This window comes from Apium graveolens, chromosome 6, assembly GCF_009905375.1.
Source record: "Apium graveolens cultivar Ventura chromosome 6, ASM990537v1, whole genome shotgun sequence".
NCBI lineage: Eukaryota > Viridiplantae > Streptophyta > Magnoliopsida > Apiales > Apiaceae > Apium > Apium graveolens.
In genome coordinates this window covers 103,052,808-103,079,203 of record NC_133652.1, presented here as the reverse complement: position 1 = coordinate 103,079,203, position 26,396 = coordinate 103,052,808, and the positions used below count along the sequence as shown (strand labels likewise).

At 33.5% G+C, this 26,396-nt stretch overlaps 3 protein-coding genes across 11 annotated transcripts; 1 reads left to right on the top strand and 2 right to left on the bottom strand.

Annotated features, from left to right (window-relative positions):
* Positions 1–2,930: 2,930 nt before the first annotated feature.
* Positions 2,931–15,307, top strand: LOC141668593 (DNA mismatch repair protein MSH4). 6 transcript variants are annotated; one of them, XM_074475534.1, is made up of 24 exons: positions 2,933–3,088; positions 3,740–3,943; positions 4,081–4,116; positions 4,219–4,331; positions 5,416–5,461; positions 6,067–6,113; positions 6,308–6,415; positions 6,764–6,839; positions 7,985–8,057; positions 8,187–8,332; positions 8,418–8,494; positions 8,973–9,112; positions 9,195–9,385; positions 9,826–9,889; positions 10,326–10,469; positions 10,542–10,609; positions 10,757–10,815; positions 11,358–11,514; positions 12,567–12,619; positions 12,715–12,813; positions 13,802–13,916; positions 13,996–14,118; positions 14,467–14,742; positions 15,017–15,307. In XM_074475534.1, exons 1-23 carry the CDS (start codon positions 3,023–3,025, stop codon positions 14,629–14,631), a joined length of 2,370 nt encoding a protein of 789 aa, XP_074331635.1. In that variant the 5' UTR covers positions 2,933–3,022; the 3' UTR covers positions 14,632–14,742; positions 15,017–15,307. The 6 variants fall into 6 exon arrangements, with proteins under 6 accessions (XP_074331638.1, XP_074331635.1, XP_074331634.1 ...); XM_074475533.1 differs by having other exon boundaries at positions 8,409–8,494; XM_074475535.1 differs by lacking the exon at positions 4,081–4,116 and having other exon boundaries at positions 8,409–8,494.
* LOC141668596 (E3 ubiquitin ligase PQT3-like) lies at positions 14,595–16,765 on the bottom strand. The gene is made up of 4 exons (XM_074475544.1): positions 16,624–16,765; positions 16,248–16,544; positions 16,034–16,152; positions 14,595–15,072 (listed from the first exon to the last, which is right to left on the bottom strand). The coding sequence occupies exons 1-3, from the start codon at positions 16,763–16,765 to the stop codon at positions 16,139–16,141; spliced, it is 453 nt and encodes a 150-aa protein (XP_074331645.1). The 3' UTR covers positions 14,595–15,072; positions 16,034–16,138.
* On the bottom strand, positions 16,656–26,396 carry LOC141668595 (E3 ubiquitin ligase PQT3-like). 4 transcript variants are annotated; one of them, XM_074475542.1, is made up of 13 exons: positions 26,239–26,396; positions 24,560–24,619; positions 24,407–24,446; positions 23,768–23,946; positions 23,611–23,649; positions 23,317–23,403; positions 23,157–23,217; positions 22,589–22,713; positions 22,219–22,310; positions 20,307–22,129; positions 20,192–20,219; positions 20,022–20,103; positions 18,557–18,609 (listed from the first exon to the last, which is right to left on the bottom strand). In XM_074475542.1, exons 1-10 carry the CDS (start codon positions 26,284–26,286, stop codon positions 22,015–22,017), a joined length of 846 nt encoding a protein of 281 aa, XP_074331643.1. In that variant the 5' UTR covers positions 26,287–26,396; the 3' UTR covers positions 18,557–18,609; positions 20,022–20,103; positions 20,192–20,219; positions 20,307–22,014. The 4 variants fall into 4 exon arrangements, with proteins under 4 accessions (XP_074331640.1, XP_074331642.1, XP_074331641.1 ...); XM_074475539.1 differs by lacking the exons at positions 20,192–20,219; positions 22,589–22,713; positions 23,157–23,217; ... (4 more) ...; positions 24,560–24,619; positions 26,239–26,396 and adding exons at positions 16,656–16,794; positions 17,167–17,299; positions 17,412–17,568; positions 17,690–17,758; positions 18,277–18,353 and having other exon boundaries at positions 18,443–18,609; positions 20,280–20,421; positions 22,051–22,129; positions 22,219–22,279; XM_074475541.1 differs by lacking the exons at positions 20,192–20,219; positions 22,589–22,713; positions 23,157–23,217; ... (4 more) ...; positions 24,560–24,619; positions 26,239–26,396 and adding exons at positions 16,656–16,794; positions 17,167–17,299; positions 17,412–17,568; positions 17,690–17,758; positions 18,277–18,353 and having other exon boundaries at positions 18,443–18,609; positions 20,307–20,421; positions 22,051–22,129; positions 22,219–22,279.

Genomic DNA, 26,396 nt, shown 5'->3' with positions numbered 1-26,396 from the left:
GATTTTGTGCTAGTACACATTCAATCCCTGCGTTTAAGCATTCGTGTGGATACCGATAGAGCATAGATCGCGAGAGCGAGATGCGTGGTGATTGAACAAGTTTTGGATTCAATTGGTCAAACAATTTGTAAAGCTTCTTAAGATAAACAATCTGATCTACGAATTAAATATTTGTTTTTCGCATGGATCCTGCGGTGAGTTTCGAAAATTCTAGTTTTTCTCATTTTTATTTATAGTTTTCGTTGCGTTTTATACCTCGAAACCCTTCAATCACAACCATCCCTTCCTCATTAACCAATGATAAATCATTTTACAGGGTTTATTGATAAAGTGGACATCTAATTAAAAATTGTGCGAGACTTCGCAATCAAAGTTGCCAACATTGTCATCAAAAGGGTCATTACTCACATTAGTTTTGTAAAAGATCATCATTCCAGCCAAATAAGTTATCTCAACATTCCATTTGTGTAATTTAGGATTTTATATCAAAAAATTGCATCAACCAATGTTCTTGAATGATGGTTTTATCTCTCCCTCTCCCTCTCTCTCCACCTACGAGTATTAAATTTTCGACCTCAACACTAAATAATCATTCTTATCAATAAATCATGTATTTGTTATAACATTTTTGGTATATATCTTTTTTGATTATCCGCGTTGCTCCTTTTGTCGACCGCTCATTCCTATTTTCAATTACTTATAATCTGAATAGAAACACATATCATGTATGTCTTTTTTATAAGGTTTCTTTCAGATATGATTGATCTAATGAATTCAAATAAAAGAGTTAATTATGATGGTGATGGGGTTTGGAGGATAAAAATTATGTTAGAGATGGTAGTATTTAAGATGCAGGTTCTGTTTTGGGATATTCTATATGGTACCATTGTAGAACTGGTTTTTCCCGCTTGTACCATCAATTTATTAGTTTCTACTCGTGCTAACCTTGTACATTTGATTTTTCACTTTGGATACTCGTGGTAACCTAACATAAGTGGTACCATAGAAAATATCCCTTATATTTTTAATGTTATGTTGGTGATATTTGGGTTTTTGTGTAAGTTTTAGGTGTTTGTGTTGAATTTCAGTACTTAATGTTAAGTTTTTAAATATTTTATCTTTAAATTCGGTATTTGTGTTGAAATTCGGTGATTTGTGTTAATTTTTAAATATTTTATATCGAACTTCGGTATTTTGTGTTGATTTTTTAGTATTTTATGTTTAAAGTTTTATGTTAATTTTTTAGTGCTTTGTGTTGATTACAGTTTAAATCTTTTTAAATTCTTTCTGTCAAAATTCAATATTTTGTGTTGTTTTTTTAGTGTTATGTTGGTTTAAAGTTTAAAGATAGTGATGATGGTGATGATTTTTATATATAACAGAGATCACGTGGTAGTGATTTTTATATTTGGAGTAATAATAATTGTAATAGTATCAAGGTGAATCAAGTGGTAATAATAATGGTGATTAATGGTTTGTTAATGGTGATATTTGTTAAGAGATGAGCAGCAGGTGTGCGTATATATAATGTGTGTATATTTTAATGAAATTTAAAATTTTATTGGTAGGTCGCATTTTTAATTATATATATATTGGATTAACCCCATATTAAATTCTAATTCTAATATGGGTGTCATAAGAAAATCCTCTTATATATACATACATATTAATAAATTTGATGTTTTGATTAAAAGAAAAATGGTAAAAATAAAAGGTAATATAAATCTAATGATTTTTTGGATGTAAGAAGAAAAAGGCAATAACCCTTTCACAATTTACGATAAAAAGACCCAAAATTTCAGAGGTACTGAAATATGGTCATTTTTATCATTCAAAAACATATTTTTTATATGCTTTTTTAAGAAACGCAATTATATTTTACGTTTTTATCAATTTTAAAATACTATTTTTCCAAAAAAGAAATTTTAAAAAGTAAAATTTTGAAAATGTATTTTGGTGATGCTTTTACTATATAAACGCATATTTACAAAGCGTGTATTTAACCTTCAACGCATGCTTAAATTGTGTTACCTGCGAAAATTTAAAACCCAATTTGGAAAAGAGTTGTTTCTAAAAAATAAGATAAACGCATTATTTAGTTGCGTTTTTGCGTGATAGTAAGGGTCAAATTTGTGAAATTAAAGGTTATTTTTAAAAGAAAATAACAATACACTGAATAAAGTTTCGTAATGAAGTGTTTAACCTGAAATTAAAGAGAAGAAAGAGCACAATTTTAAAGAAATACATTTTGATTGAATTCGTAAAATGGATCAAAGAATATGGGTGTTGGTCTCAAATATATGTCACTTTCTAAAAATTTAGCCATAAATATCACTACAAAATAGAGTCTTATATTAAATATTTATTACTCATCAAAAACGTTATTTCGCATCTCGTTTTGTTTTTTTTAAAAGAAAAAAACGCAATTTGAGAAGGTGTAATGAGAATTAAAACATAGGTTGAAGCATAGTTTTGATGCAAAACGCAAGCAAACCATCTTCTTGGCGTTTTGATTTTTAAAAAAATAAATAAAAAATATGAAAAACACAACTCACATCTCCGTTTTGACTTTTCTAAAAAATAAAAAATATATAAAACGTGACATGCACTTCCGTTAATGGGTCAAAAGTTTAAAGTACAGACGCAATTCCGTTTCTAAGTGACATTTAGGGTCAATTTTTTCTAAAATGATATTTGAGGCTTTTTTCAAGAATATTGTGTCCGTTTAGTCTATTTTATATTTCAAAAATAAGTAGTTATTTTCGGGAAAAATATACTTAATTTCCAGAAATATAATAAAATTATATTCTTCTTATATTTTAAATTTATTACTTATTTTTGAAGATGAAGCAGATAAAAGGGGTGATAATTTTATATTGGCGCCTTGGCGGTAACAGCCTAAAATCTGAAAAGTTGTTGCTTCGGAAAAAAACAAAACAGAAGTTGTATATAAGATGGAAAGGCATTCAAAATGAGCAGAGTTGTTGGAAATTCACAGTAGCAGCTGAGTTCGATAAAAAAAATGGAAGACGACGCCTCTGAGAAATCAACCTTCGTTCTCGCTCTCATCGAAAATCGTGCCAAAGAGGTTCTCTCTCTCTCTCTCTCTCTCTCTCTCTCTCTCTCCCTCCCTCCCTCCGTAGCACTCAGTCTCAACACATCTAATTGATGCGATTCTATTCTAGTAGATCCATAACTGTACTAACTGTTAATTCATTTCAGTAGCTTTCCTATCATATCAATTTCGTTAAACTGCATATCACAATTAGCAATTTCAGCTACAAAATTGAATTCCTCCGTGTGTGTATGTAATATCATATACGATAAACACCGTCATCATCTTCTAACAAAGAACATGTTTTCAAGTTCCATTTCGATCTAATTAGGAAAATCAGTATCTCTATTTTTCGTCTTTGTTAAGTCCTGTTCAGGACCAAACGGGTAGTCAGGTTATGAATTTTACTACGTATATATCAGAGAACATTCTAGACTGGATATTACTATCTCTGAGTCGCTTTGTTGCAAAATCTAAAGGATTATGTCGCAAATGATGTAAATACGAGCATGATTTCAAATTTCGGATATGTTATTTAGGGGAGTCATGAGTGGGTAATTCTCAACTGCTCCCGTAAAGTATGAAATCAGGGAGTATAATTCTTAATATAGTAATGATACTCATGATATTTTGTCATTCTAATGAGATGAGGTAATGGACTTGGTGTGTAATTATTATGGACAGGTTGGTGTGGCTGCTTTTGACTTGAGATCAGCCTCGTTACATCTTTCTCAGTATATAGAAACTAGTAGGTCGTATCAAAATACAAAGACATTGATGCATTTCTATGATCCCATGGTGATTATTGTTCCTCCTAACAAGTTGGCACCTGATAGTATGGTTGGAGTATCAGAGCTTGTAGACAGGTTTTATTCTACAACTCGGAAGGTGATTATAGTATGCACATGTTTTTTTTTTGCTTTAGCTTCTGCGATTCGATTTCTTAGACTCCTGCAATAGGCTTACTTGCACTTGATATTTATAGGTGATTTTCGAGCCTAAGCATTATATTCTGTTTCTTGCAGGTTGTAATGATGCGTGGTTGCTTTGATGACACCACGGTTGTGCTGAACTTCTAATGCACCTAACCGTCCTTGTTATTTAACGTAGTTGCTGATATGCATGTTTCTTTATTAAAATGTCCTTGCTATCTGATTTTGAAGGGTGCAGTGTTGGTAAAAAATTTATCTGGGAAGGAGCCCTCTGCACTTGGCTTAGATAGTTATTACAAGCAATATTATCTATGTTTGGCTGCAGCTGCTGCAACTATTAAATGGTACTTCAACAACCTACAGATGGAAATATAAATGCATAGACACACACTCACACTATTTCTGTATATAAATCTAGCTGGTCTCATATGCGGAAGTTTAATTAAGAAATTCCCTAATCTATAACTTTGTTAATGTGTATCTACTATTTTGCTTTGGTTGTGCTACATGTATCAGTGGGACTGTTATTCTCTCTCTCTTTTTTTTTTTTACTGTCCTTGTGGTACTTCATTATCGTCATCATTCATTGCTGCTTATTTGTATCGTACTTCTAATTTTTGAAATCTCAAGTTTTGATTGCTATATTCGTATATCAAGCATAATTGTTTATGTGTATTCCTGGGAATGATTTGTGTTGCAATTTAAATGGCCTGTCATGTTGCTCTCTGTATATTAACTTTAATGTGAAAAACAATAGATTAGCCAAAACAAGGATAGCTTATCGGGAGGGGCTGATCTAATTCATGAATTTACTGTCTTACTAATTTTTTGAGTCTTAATTTGCATACCAGAATTCATTTGTTATAGGCCAACAGATGTATTTGATCCTATTATGCTTCTACCTTGATGCATAAAGTTTTCATTTAGTTTCACCTTTTCTTGTCCCTATTCTTTTTAACCTTACATACTTCGTTGCTAGTACATGAGCTTCAATAAGAACTAATAGTTATACAAGTTGAATTCCAAAAACTAATCACTATCTATCACAAGGCTAGCTTTACGCAATGGTTGGGCACTTGGACTTTATAAAAGCTCATGAGAGCCCGACTCTTAATCGGACAATTAGTAGCACATTTGTTATACTTGTTCACATTCTGATATGGAATTTTAATTGAAGTCAACGTGTTTGAATCTGTTGTACATAGTAATCAATATTTAAACAGACAGTCTATGTTTAGGCATTTGTATAATCTTATTATTTTGGCAAGTTTCTCCAAGGATAAAGGTTTCATTAACTTGCAACTTGTGTTTATCTTTGCCGCGTAAACTATATTTTTATTTAATATTGAATGGTGTAATTATTGTTTTTTTCTTCTGTTTGTTTAATATTGTATAATTCTAATATGGTGCCTTCTCTGTCATGCACAGGATAGAAGCAGAGAAAGGAATCATCATTACGAACCACTCACTATCGGTATGTGTTCTTCAACTGTTGCAATGCATGATTCAGCTTCTCTATACATATATCTGATAATGTCACGTGTTTCTTATTTTAAAAATGTTTTTAATAAGTTGTTACCACTCAATACATTCTACACAAAATTTACTATCTATTATATAGTGAAGAGAAAAATGGGGAATCATCTGACTGCTTGCAGATCTTTGCATAAAGTAAACATTCCCTCCCTTTCTTCAGTTTTATGCTTCCATGAAAAGCTTATCACCTGAACTTGATTTCTGTAGTGAAATGAGATTAATTGGGAGTTTCTACACATTATTCATGTTAGGTTGAGACATTAAGGATCCAAAATCTTTTTTAAAGTACCATCTTGGACTTACTTTAGTGCTCTCCTGCCTAAGTTGGATAGTCGCAGATAATTTAGGTGGGTGAATAACTAAGTATTGAATGCAAGTCATATTAAATAGTCTGTCACAAAAGCAAAGAAGTAGCTAGTTCAGAGGGCGGAAGCTCTGTTTTTCTACTCCTATGTTCCAAGTATGAACTCTATGTAAATTTGAATTTTGCTCCTGCTATTTTATGATTCATTGTCATATACTCGTGCTTCTTTAATTTCCCAGGTTACTTTTAATGGATCGTATGACCACATGAATATTGATGCCACCAGGTAGCTCTCTACCAGTGCAACATTTTCTCCATTTAGATGTATATGGTGTTATTTTGTGCTATATCAATCGGGATATAAGATGCTTGCACCTGAACAAAATTGTGTTGAAAGAATCTCTTTTCTACTTTAAGTCCTTTTTCTGATTAATTTGGATATTGTATTTGATAAGTGATTCTGATCATTTGAATGTTAAGCGTCCATAATTTGGAAATAATCGATCCATTGCAATCTACTCTTTGGGGCACAACTAACAAGAAGAGAAGTCTGTTTCAGACTCTGAAGACAACACGTACTATTGGAGGGTATGTCACATAATTATGATGTAACATGTGACATGATAGAATAGTAGTTTTATATTAATTTAGGCTTCTGAATACTTTCGTTTCCTCTCCCACATGGCATGGAACATCTCTTTAAGGTCTTTCATATATTTTTATGTTGCAATCTCAAAATTGCATGTTATTTCTTTTCATCATCTTCCTTTTTTTTCCTGCTGAGGGTATATGTCATTCTATTTCTAAAAGCGACGAGCTTAGGTTTGCAAATGCAGTACCTTTTCGTTTTTGATGTTCAACGCATGCTTTGATTTTAAATTGGGTGGGGGGCTTCTGGGACTAGAGTTCCCACCTGTGTCGATTTGTCTCCTGCAGGACTAGACTTCTCCGAGCTAACCTTTTGCAGCCTTTAAAGGATGTTGAGACCATAAAAGCTCGACTTGATTGCCTGGTGAGTATTGTCGGTTGTTCTGAAAAAATGATCTTAATGAAATAATACTGAATTTAAGGCAAGTTGGGAGTAGGGCGTAAATTTTACTAGTTGATGCAATGTTGTCTGACAATTTAAAAATGTGCCAGGCTAGTTAATACAGACCAGAATCCTGATATCTTAATATGTATCATTATTAAGAACTACTTATTCTTAATATCATCTTTTCTACTGCAGTCACCCTTTACAATTTCTTTCCTTTCAAAGAACTTCAAATGTATTTACAGAACGAGCTTACAGAATAAACCTCTTATTTCCCCTCATCCTCAGACTGCAAGAATATAATATAGAGTTCATGCATACATTTATCATCTTATATAGAGTTCCTGCACACATTTATCATTTCCCCTCTTCTTTTTGTGATACTTTACCATAAGCCCAAGTTTCTGCCTTAACCATATTATATAGAGTTCATGCACACATTTGCCTCTACTGAGGCTCGAACCCTCAAGTACGCATCCGGTAATTTAATGTGGATCAAGTGATTAAATATTAAATCAACTTACTGGTGAGTTGCATGAACTCTATATAATATGGTTAAGGCAGAAACTTGGGCTTATGGAGATATTAAGAAATTAATCCGTTTGTTTTTATTTATCATCCTCTATATGATATGTTAGCTTGATATAATATTATTCATTTATTCTTCTGCATACGTTTTTCTTTCCTGTTTTTGGTTGACTGTGATATATATATTGTGGATTAATCTTCTGATACGTTGATCTAATCCGCCTCGTATCTGGTTTCTGAAATCATCATTGTCATTGCATTTGATTTATTGATTCTTGGACAATTTTTAAAAGTGTCTTTAAGATGCATTGGTTTCTAGAAGCAGAATTTCCCCCCAGTCGAACTAGTTCACCAGTTACCGAGATACATAAGAGCTTTTTGCACCTTTCCAGTACATATACATAAATGATAGTAAATCTGTATATTAGTATGAAGCACAATAGTTCTATTACATCCTCTAATTTTTTGGAATTGAATAATTTTGTATCCTCCTAAAAAAACTCTTTGTTGATAACACATTCTCTTCTAACAAACTTCAGTTCCCCTCGAATATACAGCTATATAAATTATAACCAAAGGTATCGATATCACTGCAGGATGAATTAATGACCAATGAGCAGCTGTTCTTTGGACTCTCACAGGCTCTTCGAAAGTTTCCCAAAGAAACCGGTAAATAAGACACATTTTATGAATGTTGAAGTAGAAGCAGGTTGATGCTTTTAAGATTAAAACATCAATGAGGAACCAAAAAATATTTTATCATCTTTTAAAAGGTAACTATTTTTTTGCTTTATCCAGATAGGATCCTGTGCCACTTTTGCTTCAAGCCAAAAAAGGTAACAAAAGAAGTCTTGGGCATCGATAATGCTAAAAGCAGCCAAGTGTTGATATCCAGCATTATTCTTCTGAAAACGGCTCTAGATGCCTTGCCATTACTCTCAAGTGTAGGTTATGTCTTGATGCTCTGTGCTGCAGTTCTAGGACTAGAACTCCTAAACAATTCAATCTATTCTCTTTAAGGTGCTCAAGGATGCAAAAAGCTTTCTTCTTGCAAATGTTTACAATTCTGTATGTGAGAATGAGAAGTATGCCTCCATCAGGAAAAGGTGTGGCTGTACTTTCACATTGTGTATATATACATATAAGGCTGTTCATGGACTATTTAGCAAATTAAAAAAACTATTGTACCTCTACTCTTTTCCTTTAATACTTTTTTTAAAAGAATTAAAGGAGGCTATGTACTTGCAAAAGTCTCAGTCGGTTGGAATTATATGTTCTATTATTAAAAAGTTGTGAAATTGTTTATTTGCTTTCTGAACGAACTATAAGTTTTGAACTAAACTTTCATCAATCAAGTCATTCAAACTTTGAAAGCTTTTTATGTAATTCGTTTAATGCTGGAAAAGCATGCTTTGGAAAATGATAATAATAAATATGGAAAGTAGAATGACAGTTTAAATTTAATAGTTTTTTTGTAAGCCCCTTCCCTTTCCATCACCCTCCACCCCCTTGCCGCTGCACAGACCTATTATTCCACAATTTCTGAAGAAGTTTTTCTTTAACTCTTCATATGATTTTTTTCAGAATTGGTGAAGAGATCGACGAAGATGTTCTACATGCACGTGTTCCTTTTGTTGCCCGTACGCAGCAGTGCTTTGCTGTCAAAGCTGGAATAGATGGAATGCTGGATATTGCGCGAAGAACATTTTGCGATACCAGTGAAGGTGTTCTTTATGATTGCAAATTTAGTCAGTTTTTTCCTTCAGATTTTTCACTTCTTTCATTCTGATTAAACAAAATTTACAGCAATACACAGCCTCGCAAACAAGTATCGTGAAGAATATAAGCTTCCAAACTTGAAGATCCCATTTAACAACAGACAGGGCTTTTATTTTAGTATTCCACATAAGGACGTACAAGGAAAGCTTCCTAGCAAGTTCATACAGGTGGTAAAACATGGGAACAATATACATTGCTCAACGCCAGAGCTTGCATCAGTAAGTACCATAATTGTTGCCATATTCTATATTTTTCTACTCCAATTTCCCACCTTCCGAGAGTGAATTAAAGGAGAAAAGTTACTCCTAATTTTGCAAGTATTGAACTTTTGGTCCTATATGTCTTATTTGAGAGAGAAAGCGAGTTGTATAAGAATAATACTTTAATTATAATAAACAAGGAGGTTAATACTACACAGAGGTACTTGAGGTCACATGGAGACTATTGACATTGTATGTAATACTGTCGTGATCTCCAAGTGTTGTCACAGGCGAGAGTAAGACGATAAAAAAAATTGGTATAGTCTAGTCAAGATGGAAGGAGAGCCTGTCTGAGTGTCAGTTACTCGTGTTACTAAATATGATCAATGTTTTAATTTCTTATATGATCATACATGATTTAAAGTACTGATTTTCTTTACTGATGCATAAATTTGCAGTTAAATGTGAGAAACAAGTCTGCAGCTGGAGAATGTTATATAAGGACAGAATTTTGCCTGGAAGGTTAGATTAAATTATATGAAAATATTATGCTTTTTGTCTGACTGTGATCTTGTTTTTAAAGGATATCATGACAAACATGCATTCCATTGTGACTTCAATTTTATGTTTAGTGTTAATCAACTTAAAAACTATGGAGTTTGTGGTTCAAATAGTTTATAGAGGGTGCAGTTACCAGATTTAAGTAACTAGCATACTGTAATCTTTGCATTGTTAGGATTTCAAAAAGATGATGTCTCAGTATGGTTACAGGTTGCATTATCTTCTGATGATAGAATTTGTTCTTCATTTTATTAGCTCTCTGTGCAATGCAATGTATATCAACGGTGATCTACCTTTTCAACTGTAAACTGAATCATTTTTCTACATCAAAACGACCAGTATTTTAGATTAATTTCCTATCACTGCTATAACTTAGCGCTTCTCATTTGTCATGCAGAACTGATGGATGCAATTCGAAAAGAAGTGTCGGCACTCACTTTGCTTGCTGAAGTCTTATGCCTTCTGGATATGATTGTTAATTCGTTTGCAAATATGATATCTACTAAGCCCGTCGATAGATATACTAGACCTCAATTTACAGGTAGTTGGTTATTATTTTTTGCTTAAATGTTAGTATATACTGAAATTAATGCTAGTATAATGCTATTTGTAGACAATGGCCCATCAGCAATCGATGCCGGAAGACATCCTATTCTAGAGAGTGTGCACAATGAATTCATTGTAGGTCACACTTTACTCTTATCCCTTTATACCGTGTTTAGGAAAAGAAAAAGATCTTTCTCTCACAGGAAATTTATGAACTCTTTCATTTACAATCTGAAATGCTGATGCAATATTTGATTTTTCTGGCACAACTTTCATTTGCAGCCCAACAATCTATTTCTTTCTGAAGCATCAAACCTTGTGATTGTCATGGGGCCAAACATGTAAGATGTACCATTCTCAAATTCTTTTAAACTATAGTTTTAGTGGTAGTAATTTTAAATAGAGCAGCATTTCTTAAGAGGCTACATACTACGTTTGGTAACATAATGCTGGTAGAGTGTAGTTTCTAGGCAATATCATTTTGAAATCTGGTTAAAAAATTATTTTGCATGATTGGAGAAGAAAGGACAGTCTGAGTGATGGATATGATAGCCGAAACTTCTGTATGGAGAACATTAATTTCGGCTTGGTTGTGTCATATTGCACTATACTAATTTCCTGAAGTTTTTTTATTTTTGTTAACATGTTGCTCAAAAGTACATTTACCTTAATATAAAACCATAAGATAAAAGATAACTTAGCAGCTTCGAAGATCTTCCTTAGCCTCAATTTATGAAACAATGATCCTAGCCAAATCCGTTGACATTGTTAGGCCGCCTAATTTTCTCATTTTTAAAGGAAATTCCGTTGAAACTTGCAGTAATGTTGAAACTAGTTCCTTTGTTTGTATACTGGAATATGAAAGAAATGATATTTACTGCAGGAGTGGAAAAAGTACTTATCTTCAGCAAGTGTGTCTGATAGTCATCCTTGCTCAAATTGGGTGCTATATTCCTGCTAACTTTGCAACTCTTAGAACAGTTGATCGTATTTTTACAAGAATGGGTACCGGAGATAATCTTGAGTCCAACTCTAGTACGGTATTTCCAAGATCCCCCTCATAGATCTAAACAGACTAAAGTATGAAAATCACTATTGCATGACTGACAATAATCAGAAAATTATATTGTGGTCTGCCAAGCTTCCTGCCCACCACTGTAGTATTTAATGTTTCAAAGATAGCTTTAGCTAGTGCCTAACTGAGATATTAGCACATGCTTTAACCAATCTATACAAGTATTAATGATACCTTACTCTGATTAAATTATGAATTAGTAGACAATAGTCAATAGTCATTTAAAAAAACTCGAGGCATTCTCTGTTAGCAATATTTGATAACAATGATATTAATATAATATAGTTCAACATAATTCCTCCCAGTTCATTTTAGAAAATTTATGAACAGTATCTACATCTAGCAGTCTAGTACTTCTGAGCTATAGACAGCGATACAAATTGCAATATGCTACACAAAAGTACTACTACATAAATAGTCATCATATTATGAAGTTTAATGCAAGGACAACTTTTAAACTCCTGTTATAATTTCACTCTTCTAATATATCAGATGTCGTTGGAAAATTTGCATAAACTAGTTGCTCGGAACGCGAAAACAATAGATGCTAAATGCCTGGTCAACTGTTCAAGTCAATTCCTCATTTCTCAGTCACCAAGGGCCCGTTGGCCTACTTGTAAAATGGTTAATTGTACCTTAGGTATTTTGTGACTTGTAAGCAGAAGCAATTTCCCTACTTTAAGTTATTATCACTTTTACATTATTTATTAATCACATATAAATCATAAGGTGCGACTACAGGAAGTAACATTTTCCTGTCAAAATGTAAATTTTAAACTAAATAACTTAAATAGGTAACTCTTTCCAACATCTAGATTTTAGCCTGTAAGGCAATTAAAGTTGGTTAACTTTTGATGCAGACCAAAAAGTTTAATTTTGAGTTATAAGTGTACTGAGCCAAATCCCTTTCCTTTCCTTTTCTATTTTTAAAGGTTAAGAAAGGTTCTTTTCTGTCTGTAAACTGCTTGAGAAACATCGCTACATTCTCTGAGAGAGTAAGAAAGTTTCATTTTACAGTTTATGACTGAGATGAAGGAAACGGCTTTTCTTATGCAGAATGTTTCTGAGAGGTAGAAGAATTGTACAACACTATTCTGATTCTCTTTTATGAGATGTTTAGGTGAATGCTTCTTTATTGTTCATTGTTACTCTATCTTGAACACAGGAGTCTGATTGTGATGGATGAATTGGGGAGAGCTACTTCTTCTTCTGATGGCTTTGCAATTGCATGGAGCTGCTGTGAACATCTATTGTCACTAAAAGCGTACCTCCTTGACCTCTTATTTGCTAGCAGATTTAAAATGTGAACCAAGAGTTCTCAAATTCTGAATATGTTGCAAATGACTAGTGACATTTACGTGAGGCGATAAACATCAATATATATATAAACTTTTGAGACCTATATCGAGGACTCCTGTCATTGATCAGTGTTAACATGAGAAGCTCACCTGTTTAGAAAAGATATAATACCTTGCATTGATCTGCGAAACTTCCTACTTACCTTTTTAGTGCGCGGTACAAAATTAATTAAAGGGGGTTAGATTTAAGCTAGGCTACTTATGCCCTCAGGAAATTCATAGAGCAGAAACTTCGAACTTGATAATACGTCTACATTAAGATGGTGCCTACAGTGGTAGTATTAGGTTACCAACTTTAACCCATTTTTCATATAAAATTAACAATAATAACCGATTCTGATGGGATACCCAACTGCCGGTGGATATTCAATGAACATGGAATACCCTACTGTCAACGGAGTATTCACGTAGGATACCCAACTGTCAACGGAATATTTCATATGAGATAGCCAACTGCCAACGAAGTATCCACATAATATACCCAATTGTGAACTGCAGTTCATTAGCAGTTTGTGAATATTAATTTAAGAGAGAAAGGACATGAGAATTATCTAGGAAAATAGTTTAATGAAATCACAATACCAAAAGCACTATTTTTTTAATAAATAATAAAATATAGTAATGTTTCAATATAATTTTTCAGCTACATGCATTGCAATCATAGAAAAATAGGACTATACCTGGTAGTTGAACATCAATATTCCTATTTTACAAAAGGAGATACATGTTAGGTCTAAGATGTTGAACAATAATCGCGGAAAGTTGGATATTGTATTTCTTTTCTCGCACTTGTATTTTGACATTATGTGTTTCAGACACAAACTAATAGAATTACCTTTGCTACTATTGATTGCCCCTTATGATATCCAGCCAAGTGATTTTACTGTTTTTCAGGTATACTATATTTGCAACTCATATGGAGAACCTATCAGAATTAGCCACAGTCTACCCCAACGTGAAGATTCTTCATTTTCATGTTGACGTGAAAAACAATCGTTTGGATTTCAAGGTAGTGCCTGTTGCATGTTTCCTTGCTGGATTTAGTTGCTTTTTCGAGCAGTCTTATTTATTCGGATTCACATCATCAGTTTCAACTAAAGGATGGCCTGCGGCATGTACCACACTATGGTTTATTGTTAGCGGGAGTGGCAGGGTTGCCGGGCTCAGTAATAGAAACGGCTAGAAGCATCACATCACAGATTACATCAAAGGTTATTTTATTCCTTAGAATTTTCAGACACTTACCTTGAGACAACCCAGAACCCAAATCTAATTCCAAAGTCAATAACCAGTTTTCCTTAGTTTTAGGATAGGGGTGTCAGCGTTATGATAAGAATAAGACTGAATGAATGCATAAACTTTATTAAATGGCTTAAACTGAATGCGTGCAAAATGTTATTTAGACCCGGACACTAATAATTTTTCACTTTGTACCAAGAAATATGGAAGAAAACAAGTTCTTTGCTGCAACCTCGTTAGGCATCTAGAATTCATTAGGCTTTTCAATTGTAAAGAATGACTTTTTTTGGTATATATAATCATTTCTCCTCCATGCATAGGAAATGAAGAGAATGGAAGTGAACTCTGAGCAGTACCATGGAATCCAGAAGGCTTACCGTGTTGCACAACAGCTAATATGTCTGAAATATTCTAGCCAAGATGAAGATTCTATCCGACAAGCACTACAAAATCTAAAAGAAAGCTATATTAGTGGAACTCTGTAAAATTTTGCAGCTGTTCTTTGTACATTAGACTTGATTTTACTTCTGAGCTATCAGGGCAGAAACTTGGGATAGCTTAAAAGTGCATATGAGGATTTTGAACATTTCTACCTGGTAAGTTGTGTTTGCTTTTAGGACATTGAACACGGAAACCTCAGATAGGAAATACTAAAAGCCAATTGCTTATATTTTTGTTGGCAATCCGTAATATGTGCTGCTAACTCTATTTTGATTTAATTGCTTTTATAGAGTTTGGCAGACAATTTTAATGGTATAATATAATTGGTCAGTAATGCGTCAACTGTTGTGGCCTATGCTTGATCATCATAAGAAATGGCATAGTCTAATTGCTAGTTTTCGTTATTTTAAGAATCGGCTTTATGTGCAGATCTGAGAGCTTGACTGTGCTAACTTCCCTTCAGAACATGCAGAAGATAGCAAAACCTACAGAGAACGCCGCAAAAGCACACATAAGTGATTTGAAGTAGAGAAAAATATGCATCTTTGGGCTACCCACAAAAGAAAATGTACCTAGTGTATGCAAATTGTTAGCCTTTTTCGCAATACAAAATGCCCAAAATGGCATATAAGTTGATAGGGTGATTTTAGCATTTACATAACTAATTTAAGATGTGCACGGATAAGTAAACTAAACACTATGAATTGAAATTTTATTTGACGGATGAGTAATGCTCATTCAGCTTCATGTTTTGGAGAACGATTTGCAAATTTTATTTCCTTTTGGCAAAAAAAATACTCGAATTGAACAAACTGTTTTTCTTTTACAAAACTGACCAATAACAATAAGTGGTATTAGTTTAGTGGATGGAATCTTCTATCATTAAAAACCGAGAGTTCAAGGCTTAATATAAAGTGGTATACTGGTATGTATCATCTATCAACAAGCAATGTTTCAGAAATCACTAGGCGTATCAGGAAGGTGAGGGTATCTTCGAGAGATTAATCGGTAAGTCGGCAGACCGATTAATCCGAAAAATGTAAATATTGTTTTTAATTTTTTTTATTATATAATGATCGATGTCAGATATTTGTTTGAAAAAAGAAATTAAAATGGTATTAAACAATATCTACACATTTGACATGTGTTATGTACAAATTATTGAGTTTACAATATTAGCTATATTTTAATTCACACTTTTAAATTAATTATAATATGTTATTTTTATATTTTAAGTGAGAAAATAAATATAATAGATTACTTTTTACTTTTTACCAATACTTTATATTAGAAATTGACATTATAATCCGCTTTAGATAGATAAACTAGAAAGGAGTTCCATAAATAATTTATCAAATTACTACCGCCAAAGTTCTATAAACTAGAAAGCCACCGGTTTAAATGTAACAAGAGTGAGAAACGAAGTAGATAGTAGATGCACCATACCTTCTAAAGGCAATCGACTTTTCTATCATGCATGTGAGAAGAGGAACAGTTACTAGTGCTTGCCACTACTTCTAATGACTGGAGTCTAGGTTCCATCTCGCAGCTCTAGTTTCTTAAACCTATATGTTGCATCCCATAAATAAGAATTCATTTTTTCGTGGCTCAAGTGACAAATGCAAACAACTCATAAAAAAAAATTCTTTTATGTACTTACCTACTTCCTCGGAACCTAGCTTCTGCTGCACTTTATCATCAGTCAGATGAACACTCATCTGTGATCCTGGTTCCATCATAATATTTGATTCACGTGTAGCCTCTGAAATTTCTGCAGGTTTACCAACCATCAAATTTTCAAAAATATTATGTGTACTGTTAACAAATTTCACCGGTTCTGTCATCTCCCTTGACTTCGTATTATCTTCATTTTTAGGTGGAAGTACATCCACTTCTGAAGTTGCAGACTTCATTGGGGATAGAATCTTAGGTTGGGGACGTTGAACAGACTCCATATCTGAGGAGGTGGGGGGGGGGGGGGGGGTTAGAGACAAAAGACAGCCATCTGGATGAGGAATAACAAAATAGTAAAATACCTCCATCTTGTGCTTGAAAAGCAACACGGCCATTATCCCCACTGCTGTTATTAGACTGTAAAATCCGAACGATTGTATCCCTGAGTGTCTTGTTGGGTACAAGGTCATCAGCAAGTACATTTGTGGCACCACAAACACACATTGACTTGGATATAATATCATCTCTTATACCTGGAAAAACATTTAATGCTTGGAATTATTTGATCACATATGAAAAATTGCTACACAAACAGCCATGGAATCTACAATATCGTCAATACAGACCATAGATAGTATTTAATTTAGTTAGATAAGCCAAGGAAAACTTTCAGGACTATGTTGAAACTTTACATAGAAGTTATAGTAATTTATAACTTGTACATCATCTGATATACTCTTAAAAGCTTAATTCACATTCCTGTGTACTCTTAATATATGGAAGGTCCACATTCCTATTCGCAATTAGTTGTAACCAGCATGAAAATAAAGCAAGGGAACTTTGAGAGATGACCTTCACATTCGTATGTACTCTTAAGAATATGGAAGAATCACATTTTATCTTACACTTGTCACAATAACTCTTGAAGCAGCACTTGCTAGTTAAAACTGCATCTTTCATAACTGCCCTGCACATAGGACAGTAAAGTTCTGGAGGAAGATCACCGAGAGAACGAGTTGAGGGCATCCCTTGCATCTCCTTTTCAAAAGCAGCCCAGTCATACAAATTAATTTATCTAAATTTAATTAATGAATATCTACCATAGCTAACTGAACGAGACGACTACGAGAACAGAAAGGTCACAGCTTACTCATTTGGTTTTAGAACAGCCACAACATCACTTGGTAATGAATACGACCCATCATTGGTAGCCATTAACATGGATTTAGGTATACCAGTAGGAGGTTTGACTCTTTTAATATCAAAAGCAGGGTCTCCATTTGTGGGACAATGCTGAATAAAATGCCCTATATAATAGTGTTCCAATAGTTAGTACTTGTACTAGCACAAAGCAAACTAATTTTTACATGTCTAAAAAAGAAAAGTATGTTCTTTTTATTTTCAGCAATGAAAAAAATGTGAACTTACCAGATATCTTGCACCTAAGGCAAACATAACCCGGTGGGGGTGTTGTCTGCTCCAACAATCCTCCTCGACCTAAAGTAGTGAAAGAAAATGATAATCATTTGCCACGGATACAGGACTACTTTAACAAAACTGACTATCATTTTGGCAAAACAATAAATTCAGCTGCATTTTGGTTCAAAGTTTTACAACTAATTTGTTCCAACCCATTTAAGTTGTGCTTTCCCTACACTCGCATATTTAATATGGAGGTTTATGTGGAACAGACGCTCCGTGTATATCAATTGCTCCTAGGTTGACAGTTTCAAGTAAAAGGAGTTAATTTTCAATGGCCAAAGCCTCCTTTTAAATATTTTTCTGATAATCATGGTAAGTTTTCTTTTACAATTAAGTCTATTGGTTTTTGAAATCACAGTCTTGTATACGATTGGGACCAGTCAAATAGGATTACAAGATTTTTGTTGGTTTTTGAAATCACAGTCTTGTATACAATTAGGACCAGTTGAATAGGATTACAAGATTGTTGTTCATAACAGTATTCTTCATTTCACGTAAATTATCATATAAAATTTTAAACGAAAGGGACATACCAAAGCCACGGCCACCACTTTTATCACCCATAGCACGCCCAAGGCCTCTACCAGCGGCAAAACAATCAGGATTCTGACTGCAATTTCAAAATTTTAATTTGCATGCACAGTCAAAGATCAATTATAACAAGACTGAACCCTAAAACAGATAAGAATGAAATATCACCACTGCCAGTCCAAAGCTGGAGTATGAAATAAAGCTTTAATCTTGCTATCCTCATCAGCTTTATTTGGAAGAGGAGCACATTGAACTGGAGAGCTCAAATGATGAGCTGCAACTTCGGGCATTGTATAAAAATCATTTCCAAATTCATCACATTCCTGTTCATCAGGCTACAGGGCCAAATAATATATAAGCTTAGGCTCGTCAACGGGTCGGATTTGAATAGGATTTAAGTAAATCCATATCCAAATTCATTTAATTTTTTCGGATCGGATTCAGATCGACTTATAGCTCAATCCATATCCGTCCCATTAGAATTTTCGGATTTCGGATCAGAGTTCCAATCCATTTATATCTAAATATATAAAATTTCATAAATTAAATTATTCTTACTACTGATTTCTAAAAATGGAAATGAAAAATATTTGGAAATTAAAGCTATCTAATATTGCAAAATGCAATGACATAGTCACCACACCTATCAATTACGGTATTTGGTGGGAGTTAGAACTCCAACACTCAATTATTATTTAGAATTTAGAAGGGTTATTAGATTATAGAATAATTTATGATATAAAATATTAATTTTATTTATTAATTACGCAATTTAATTGCACAATAATTTTGTAAGTTCTTTTTTAAATTACCAAAAGTAACTTCAAGAAAATTAAAATACTTGTAAAATTAAGTGTATAATGTGCGTAAAATCAATTTATCATCTAATGAAAACAAATCTCTCGAAATGGAATAAACTAATTATTCAACTTATCACACGAGGAACATCGAAAATGAACGAACAAAGAAAAATATTTGTAAAACAAAGTGTATAAAGCTAAAAATGTGAGGAAAAAAACTGATATCATCTTTTTTGTCGGGAAAAAAACATTAGAAAAAGAACGAACGAAAAAAAATATGAAATGATACGATGTGTGTTTAGATAAATGTGCAAACCATTCAAAGACTTGTGTCATCGAATTTCAATTTATTTATTTTTGCATATTGAAACGAGTCAATCGAAAGTTATGAATTTTAAAATATAGCACCGATATAGTTATATCAAAAAAATTTGCACATAGATTCAGTTTTGAGGATTCATGTAGCGAAATTAAATTATTAGTAAATTGATTATGTAAAATTTCACTTTTCTACGGTTAAATATAGAAATATTCTGAAAGTTGCATAACCAGCAAATATATGAATATATTTGAATATTTTATGTATCAGGTTCAATATATAAATTGCAAGAAAGAAATATTAAGGAATTTAAATTTAATGAAAATTTTATACTTAGAAACTTAAAATATTTAAATATATAGATTTTATTATATATATATATATAATATAATATAAGCCGGATCGGGTTTTTAACAGATCGAATCACGTAAAATCCATATCCGCTTCTTACTGGATCGGATCCTTATCGGATCGGATTTTTAGCGGATCAAACATTTTTGTATACAATCCATATCCATTTATCAAGTTCCGGATCGAATCGTATCGGACCGGATCCCCGCTCCATTGATACAGCCTAATGCTAAAAATTAATAAAAAGTAAGAGTAACATTAACGCAAGCATGCTTACATGTTCTGAAACAGATAAATCTGCTCCTGTAAAGCTACATTTTGTTGCTTTAACATCCTCCAACTTCTTTTCAGCTACTGGTCTGCATTTCATAACACAAAAACTTAAAAATTACAGATGCATGCCTCTCTTTTAAGGCCATATGAAAACAAGCTAAACTTATTTTGTACCAAATGGTTTACAGTCGGAAGATCACCACTGCTTGTAACAAACAAAAGATTAGAATAAAAACTTACAAAGACACTGATTAATGCTTAGAAAATTTTAAGAGGTTCGAGGCAATACTTGTCTTGATCAGTAAGAGGAGGAGTGGTTACAATAGGCTTGCAAGGCAGCCCTGGGACACGACGTATTAAAACCGATGTATATTTGGGAATCAACATTCCATCTTCAAGGTACTCTGAAATTTCAAGACAGAAAACCAGTGAGATCAATTGACAGCTTGACCGGCTTCAGTTTCATCGTAAAACACATGTTAACACACACACACACTGTGCATTAATAAACTACCAAGAAAATAGTAGTAAAGAACAAACCTTCACCAGTCTGAGCATTAGTTACAAGCAGGTCAAAATCAGTACCCCTGCCTAAATGTTTATTTTCGAAGATTTGTTGTTTTAAATTAGTAAGTGTGATAAAATGGCCATCTATTAAAATGGAATCATAATCTTTAGCACTTTTAAACTTATAATAAACTGCCATTACACTAACAACGATCAAACACTAACTTCCCTTGTGCATCTCTCCGCGTGGATTAGAGCAGGTTATATAGACATTATGTGCTTAGGTTCATTTAAAAAGAATGATTCGTTAAAATACAATTGACCATCACATAAGCACCATCTCTAGCCTAATATTCAGAACTATCATTTATATCAACTGATATTAGAGCAACAAATGCCCCTAAAATACGAACATTTTTTTGTTATGAAAGGTAAGTTTCTGCAATATCCACCACCCTCCCAGGTCTGATACAAGACTTAAAGATCTCCAAAAATATCATATAAATCCTTCTCAGAACGAGTATCGAAATCGGCAACAAAAGACAGAAGAACATCACGATATAAAATACTAACATCCCAAAATATCTAATCTAATAACTAACAACCTTAATAACAAGGTACTCGACAAGATTTCACCCGAAAAAGATTAGATCTTGGTTTTATTGAAAAAAAATAATAGATAAATAAAAGAGGAGATGGAAGAGCGAAATGGGGCTTGATCGATTGATAGAAGAAAGTTGAATAATGGAGAAGTGGAGGCTAAAACTCTAATTTTAGGACGACTCTCAAAATCCTAAAGTGTTTTGGATTTTTGTACAGCTTTGTTCCACTTTCTTTACTATTGAGTTGTAAAAATTTAAATATTTTTAACCAGTTAAAATATATGGATTACTGCATAACGATACTTTGATAAAAGTTTTCATTAATTTGCCTATCCATGAAAAGATTTAGTAGGACCATCTCTGGCGTCCTATACCAAGGAAAAATTCGTAATAAAATCCGAAAATCCATGGTAAATTAAAAATGTTTACTTACATTCTAGACAAAGTTCTTATTTTGCTGGAACATTCTGTTGGTCATTTTCTATAAGTGAACTAGTATTCAGAGAGCAATGGATATACATCTTTGTATTCCAGTTCCAGCCTATAACTCGTCAAAGCAGAGTTCGTAATTTTTATAATTCACACCAAAATTTGCGAATTTTATTAACTACCGACCACATTCTTCCGGAACTTGCATCTTAGAACCCAGAATGAAATGCAATGATAAAATTTAGATATAAAACCACAGAAACCCATATAGTTAGCTTTTACTATTCCTGAACCTGTATATATTTCCACAAAATTACATCAAATCAAAAATCTTCAACCATTCTACGGGAAAACTTTGGAGAGAAAAACTCACGAAAAGAAACTAGCAGTTACGGAAGGCTTTCTAAGATATCATCATGTACTCTATATAAGATACTGAAGTAAAAGACACTAAATTTATCATATGTCAGTCAAGATTAAGGACGACAAAATCACCACATATGCTAAGAAGAAGAAAATGGCTATCTGAAAGAAGAACTTCGGGTTGTCTCTCATGTTTGGAGATGCAACTGCCCTGCAAAGAAACAGAGAACCGCTGAAGTCAAAATAGAGGAAAGAAGACACAAAGACATAAAGACTTTGAGGAGGATTAAAAGACTTCACCTAGCTATGCGTTGAGACAGCCTATGGAAAGGCATGCTCTGTATGAAGACGATACCAGGTCCTGTTAGAGCAGCTGTTACTACATTCTCACCCTGCAGTACAACCAAAAAACAAGATGATGATTCAACTACGATAACCACTATAATACAAAAAGATTATTACGTGGAATGAAAATGCAAACCAAAGCTTTCCCAAATCCGTCATATACTAGGGATCAAATACAATAAACCACGTAAATTACCCCAGTGCTACAACCAGAACTGTAACATGTGTCAGAGTTGAGAAATAACATATAATGTATTTCTTTATTGGATGTGAAAGGCGGACAACAGTAAATAATAACAGTAAACTAGATGCATAAGAAGATTACCCCAAACACCACCCTTCTCATGGGACCATTAAATTTGATCTGTACATCCACTGTTCCTGACAGCGCGATGATGCTGGACACATCAACAGCGAGGACTTCACCTACCTCAAGACTTTTCTGCACAACTAAAACCAGAAAAAGAGGGAATAAAACTCTTGAAAATACACGAAGAGTTCTAGATAGACCAATTAGAACATTAATCAGAGTTGTCTACACTACTCAGAAATTACAGGGGGCAGAGCTCTGATGCTTGTGGGAAATGATTGCGATAATTTTTAAAAAAAAAATTATTCCTCAAGAAAAATGCTAAATGCGACGGTTCAATAAAGTCACAATCTCTTGATCTTTCTAAGTTATTGCAAACGAGAAAGGTAAATACTGAAATATTCAATGCCTAGTAGTTACTTCAGGTAAGATAATGGGAAACCTAGAATCCCAGGCCACTTGAAATTTAAGCTATGTCTTTCATATATAACAGGCCCTAACCACAATTTTTCCTTTTTAGACCGCCCAAAAAAGCCTCCATCTGGACTCATTCTAAATATTATTGGTGAATCAGAAACCATACCAGATCCACCACCAACTATGAATGCAAGCCCTTGGCCAGATAATTTTTGTCTCAGGAATCCCTGCAATTATCAGATAATTATCTGTTGGACCAAGAGTGTCAAGAAAAACTTCAAGGAAGGATAGTTCAACTTTTCTAGACACATAGCCAACCATCTTACCTCTACACCAGGTACAACATTACGTGCCCTTTGATCAACTGCATTGTTGACTTTCACATCATTGAAGGAGCACAGAAATGCATCTGGATACAAAACATATCATCAATTTACATAGACATTAAATTAAACTATATACTCTCTTTCAGACAAATGGTTTTAGATATAGGATAGATTACATATTTTAAGAAAGCAATACACTGACATATGACTTAGAAGTCGTTTCAGTAATAATAAGCATGGGATAGTAAGAAACAGTTTCCCAAAAAACAAAAAGAAAGATAGTTATCATATTACCTGGCATAGCATCTCACCGCCAAACAATGCTAGATCAATCTGCAAAACCAATAAAAACAAAAACAGTATTGACTGTGCGCCCCTTACATTTTCGATAACTGTAAACTAGTAAAATACTAAGCTAAACAAAAAAAAACGAAGTTTAAAACCAACGAACCGGAAGAATTTTTGCAAGCGAAGGTGCAGCTATACCAACAAAACCATCAGTCATACCGGCATTGAGGAAAACAATGTTACTCAAACTCTTTCCAAAAAGCCACTGCCACGCACCAACTTCATTCTCAGGGACAAAGACATTCTCCATTACGATCTGCCCGGACATGTAACACATAGAACCTGTAATATAAGATAGTAATGAAAAGATGTCGCTCTTGCATTAGAATCACTTTATGCTTTGGGAATATGCAGGTAATTGTGAAAACTGAAAAGCCATGCACTATTGATGCTAGTATGCTACTAGAGACATGTAGTCCATTAAGTAATTAAGAAGATAAGATATTTGCATTTATATGCTCCATTCAGTTTAGTTATGTTAATGGCGGCCTTGAGAATCATAATGAAGTTACGGATAGTACGAACATCAATTTCACATAACATAATTATTAATTCACTTATGGAACTATATACTTCGTCAATTACACGTCAATTGACATTTATATAGCAACAATAGAATTCCTTCAGACCAACTAGTAACACATAGAATTAATCCCCGCAATGCTCTAGTATTTGATACCCATATAATAGCAAGAAAATGTAAGAAAAATATAATAAAGTTTATGATGCATAAGCAACTTACCTGGCTTCGCTATAACCTTCTCTTGTGGCTTTAACATGATCTGAAAAAGAAAACCCATTCCATGGAGAGAAACAGACAACAACAAAATCAATAACGGGTCAAAGCATAATATAACCAAAACGGATATACATATATTATACTGTCTGTTAGTACCTGAACTATCTGAGCTTCTCCGCCCAAAATTTGGAAAGCTGTTACAGCATCTTGAGGACTCTACAGTTTATGGTACCAATAAGTCCAGGATCGAGAAGTACAAAGTATAATATGAACCACCAGCGGCGATGAACATAATTGACACTCAGAAGAAAAGGTGAACTAAATGTAGCTCATTTTTGTTACTCGGTCAGATTAGAATATATCAATAAGATATAGGCTAGATTAGAATTTTCTTTAGGAAATTTGCTAAGTATTCTTAGCTTCTATTTTCTTATGATGTTTAGTACCGAGTAGAAAATATTTTGGAGTAGAATGAGAATTTTAGTAGAGTAATATCTTTCTTGTCTAGTATTAAAATGCATATAATATATATAGAACTGAGAGTAATGTGTCCTTAATTAGGTTATTGAGTTATAACCCTATAATAGTCAGCACAATCCCTTGTTAGCAAGATAGAAGCAGAAGTCTCCTAGTAGAACAGTTGATAGATAGGCAAAGGCCGGAAGAGGAAATAAGTTCCGAAAGACACAGATTAAGTAAGCGAAAGTGACTGACACTGGACAGCTACATCAGAATGATCGACATTGTTGAAAAAACGAAGTCACTAAAAAGGTAAAGTTTTTAACAAAGCGTCTAGAAGGACAACATATAACTAAGGTCAGCGTTGCACATTTAATACACGTAGCCAGGACTGTATGCACCTACCAAAAACATAACCTAATTGGTGTAACGGCATAAAATTGTAATATATAATTTCAGATCAAGCAAAGAAAATTCTGTCAGGTGGTCAATGATCAGAAACATTCTTTGGCTACGAGACTCAATCATCAGAAGCACGAAAATCTCCAATCCTATTAATTTATGACCAGCTCTTTTAAATACATCTTACATGATAGAAAACCCTTCAGCTCCTTGAGATTGCAAAAATAAAAACAGAAAGTCTTTAAATAGGGAACGTGACCGCAGAAAGAAGCTTTTCTCGAAGACGTTTCACTGTTTCTATGTCCCTCAAAAGTAAGAACGATTGTAGGAAATTAGATATTTTGTGGCTAACAAGGTCAACTGATGCGATCTTGAGGGACGGCCTTAAAGTTAGTGACACTAATCTAGGTCATGAACCAGAAGATCTATGTGTTGTTGATAATTTAAACTGTGGGGGCGTATACATCACCCATTTAGATAAATGATTGACACACCAGCAAGGATGTGGACACAAAAAGTACACCTAATAACAAATCACAGGCTGCTAATTGAAATGTTCATCATACCATTAACGACGAATAAAAACTAATTATGTCAACACTGAACAGTACAAACAACCAATGCGAAAAAATGTAGAAATGAACATGTTATAGGTCCATGTGAGAAGGCATAAATCTTGGTACAACCCAACAACTAAGAAGTAGCAAATTTTGACAACTAACCAAACCAGTGAGGTGAAATGATTAAATTATTTACGGAGCAGAACATCGAGCACAGGTAAGTTGACTAATAAATGTAAAACACAATAAAATCAGCTACAAATCCTTGTTATCTCATTAAAACTGTCGTAAACAAGATCATACACTAATTACCCACATTTGAAATTGCACACAAATTATATGAGAAGTTGATTAACATGAAAGTATGATAAATATTAAGAGAAATGAATTGAATGAGTAATTGAAGTAGGGTACCTGATAAACAAACGGCTGTAAAGGTGTAGAGAAAAACGGAGCAGCCATTGGGGAGTTTAAGACAACGGAGAGAGAGAGAGAGAGAGAGAGAGAGATGTTGAAGGAGATCGTAATAGTTACAAACAGTGAAGATTTATTGTGTAGTAAAAAATATTTTT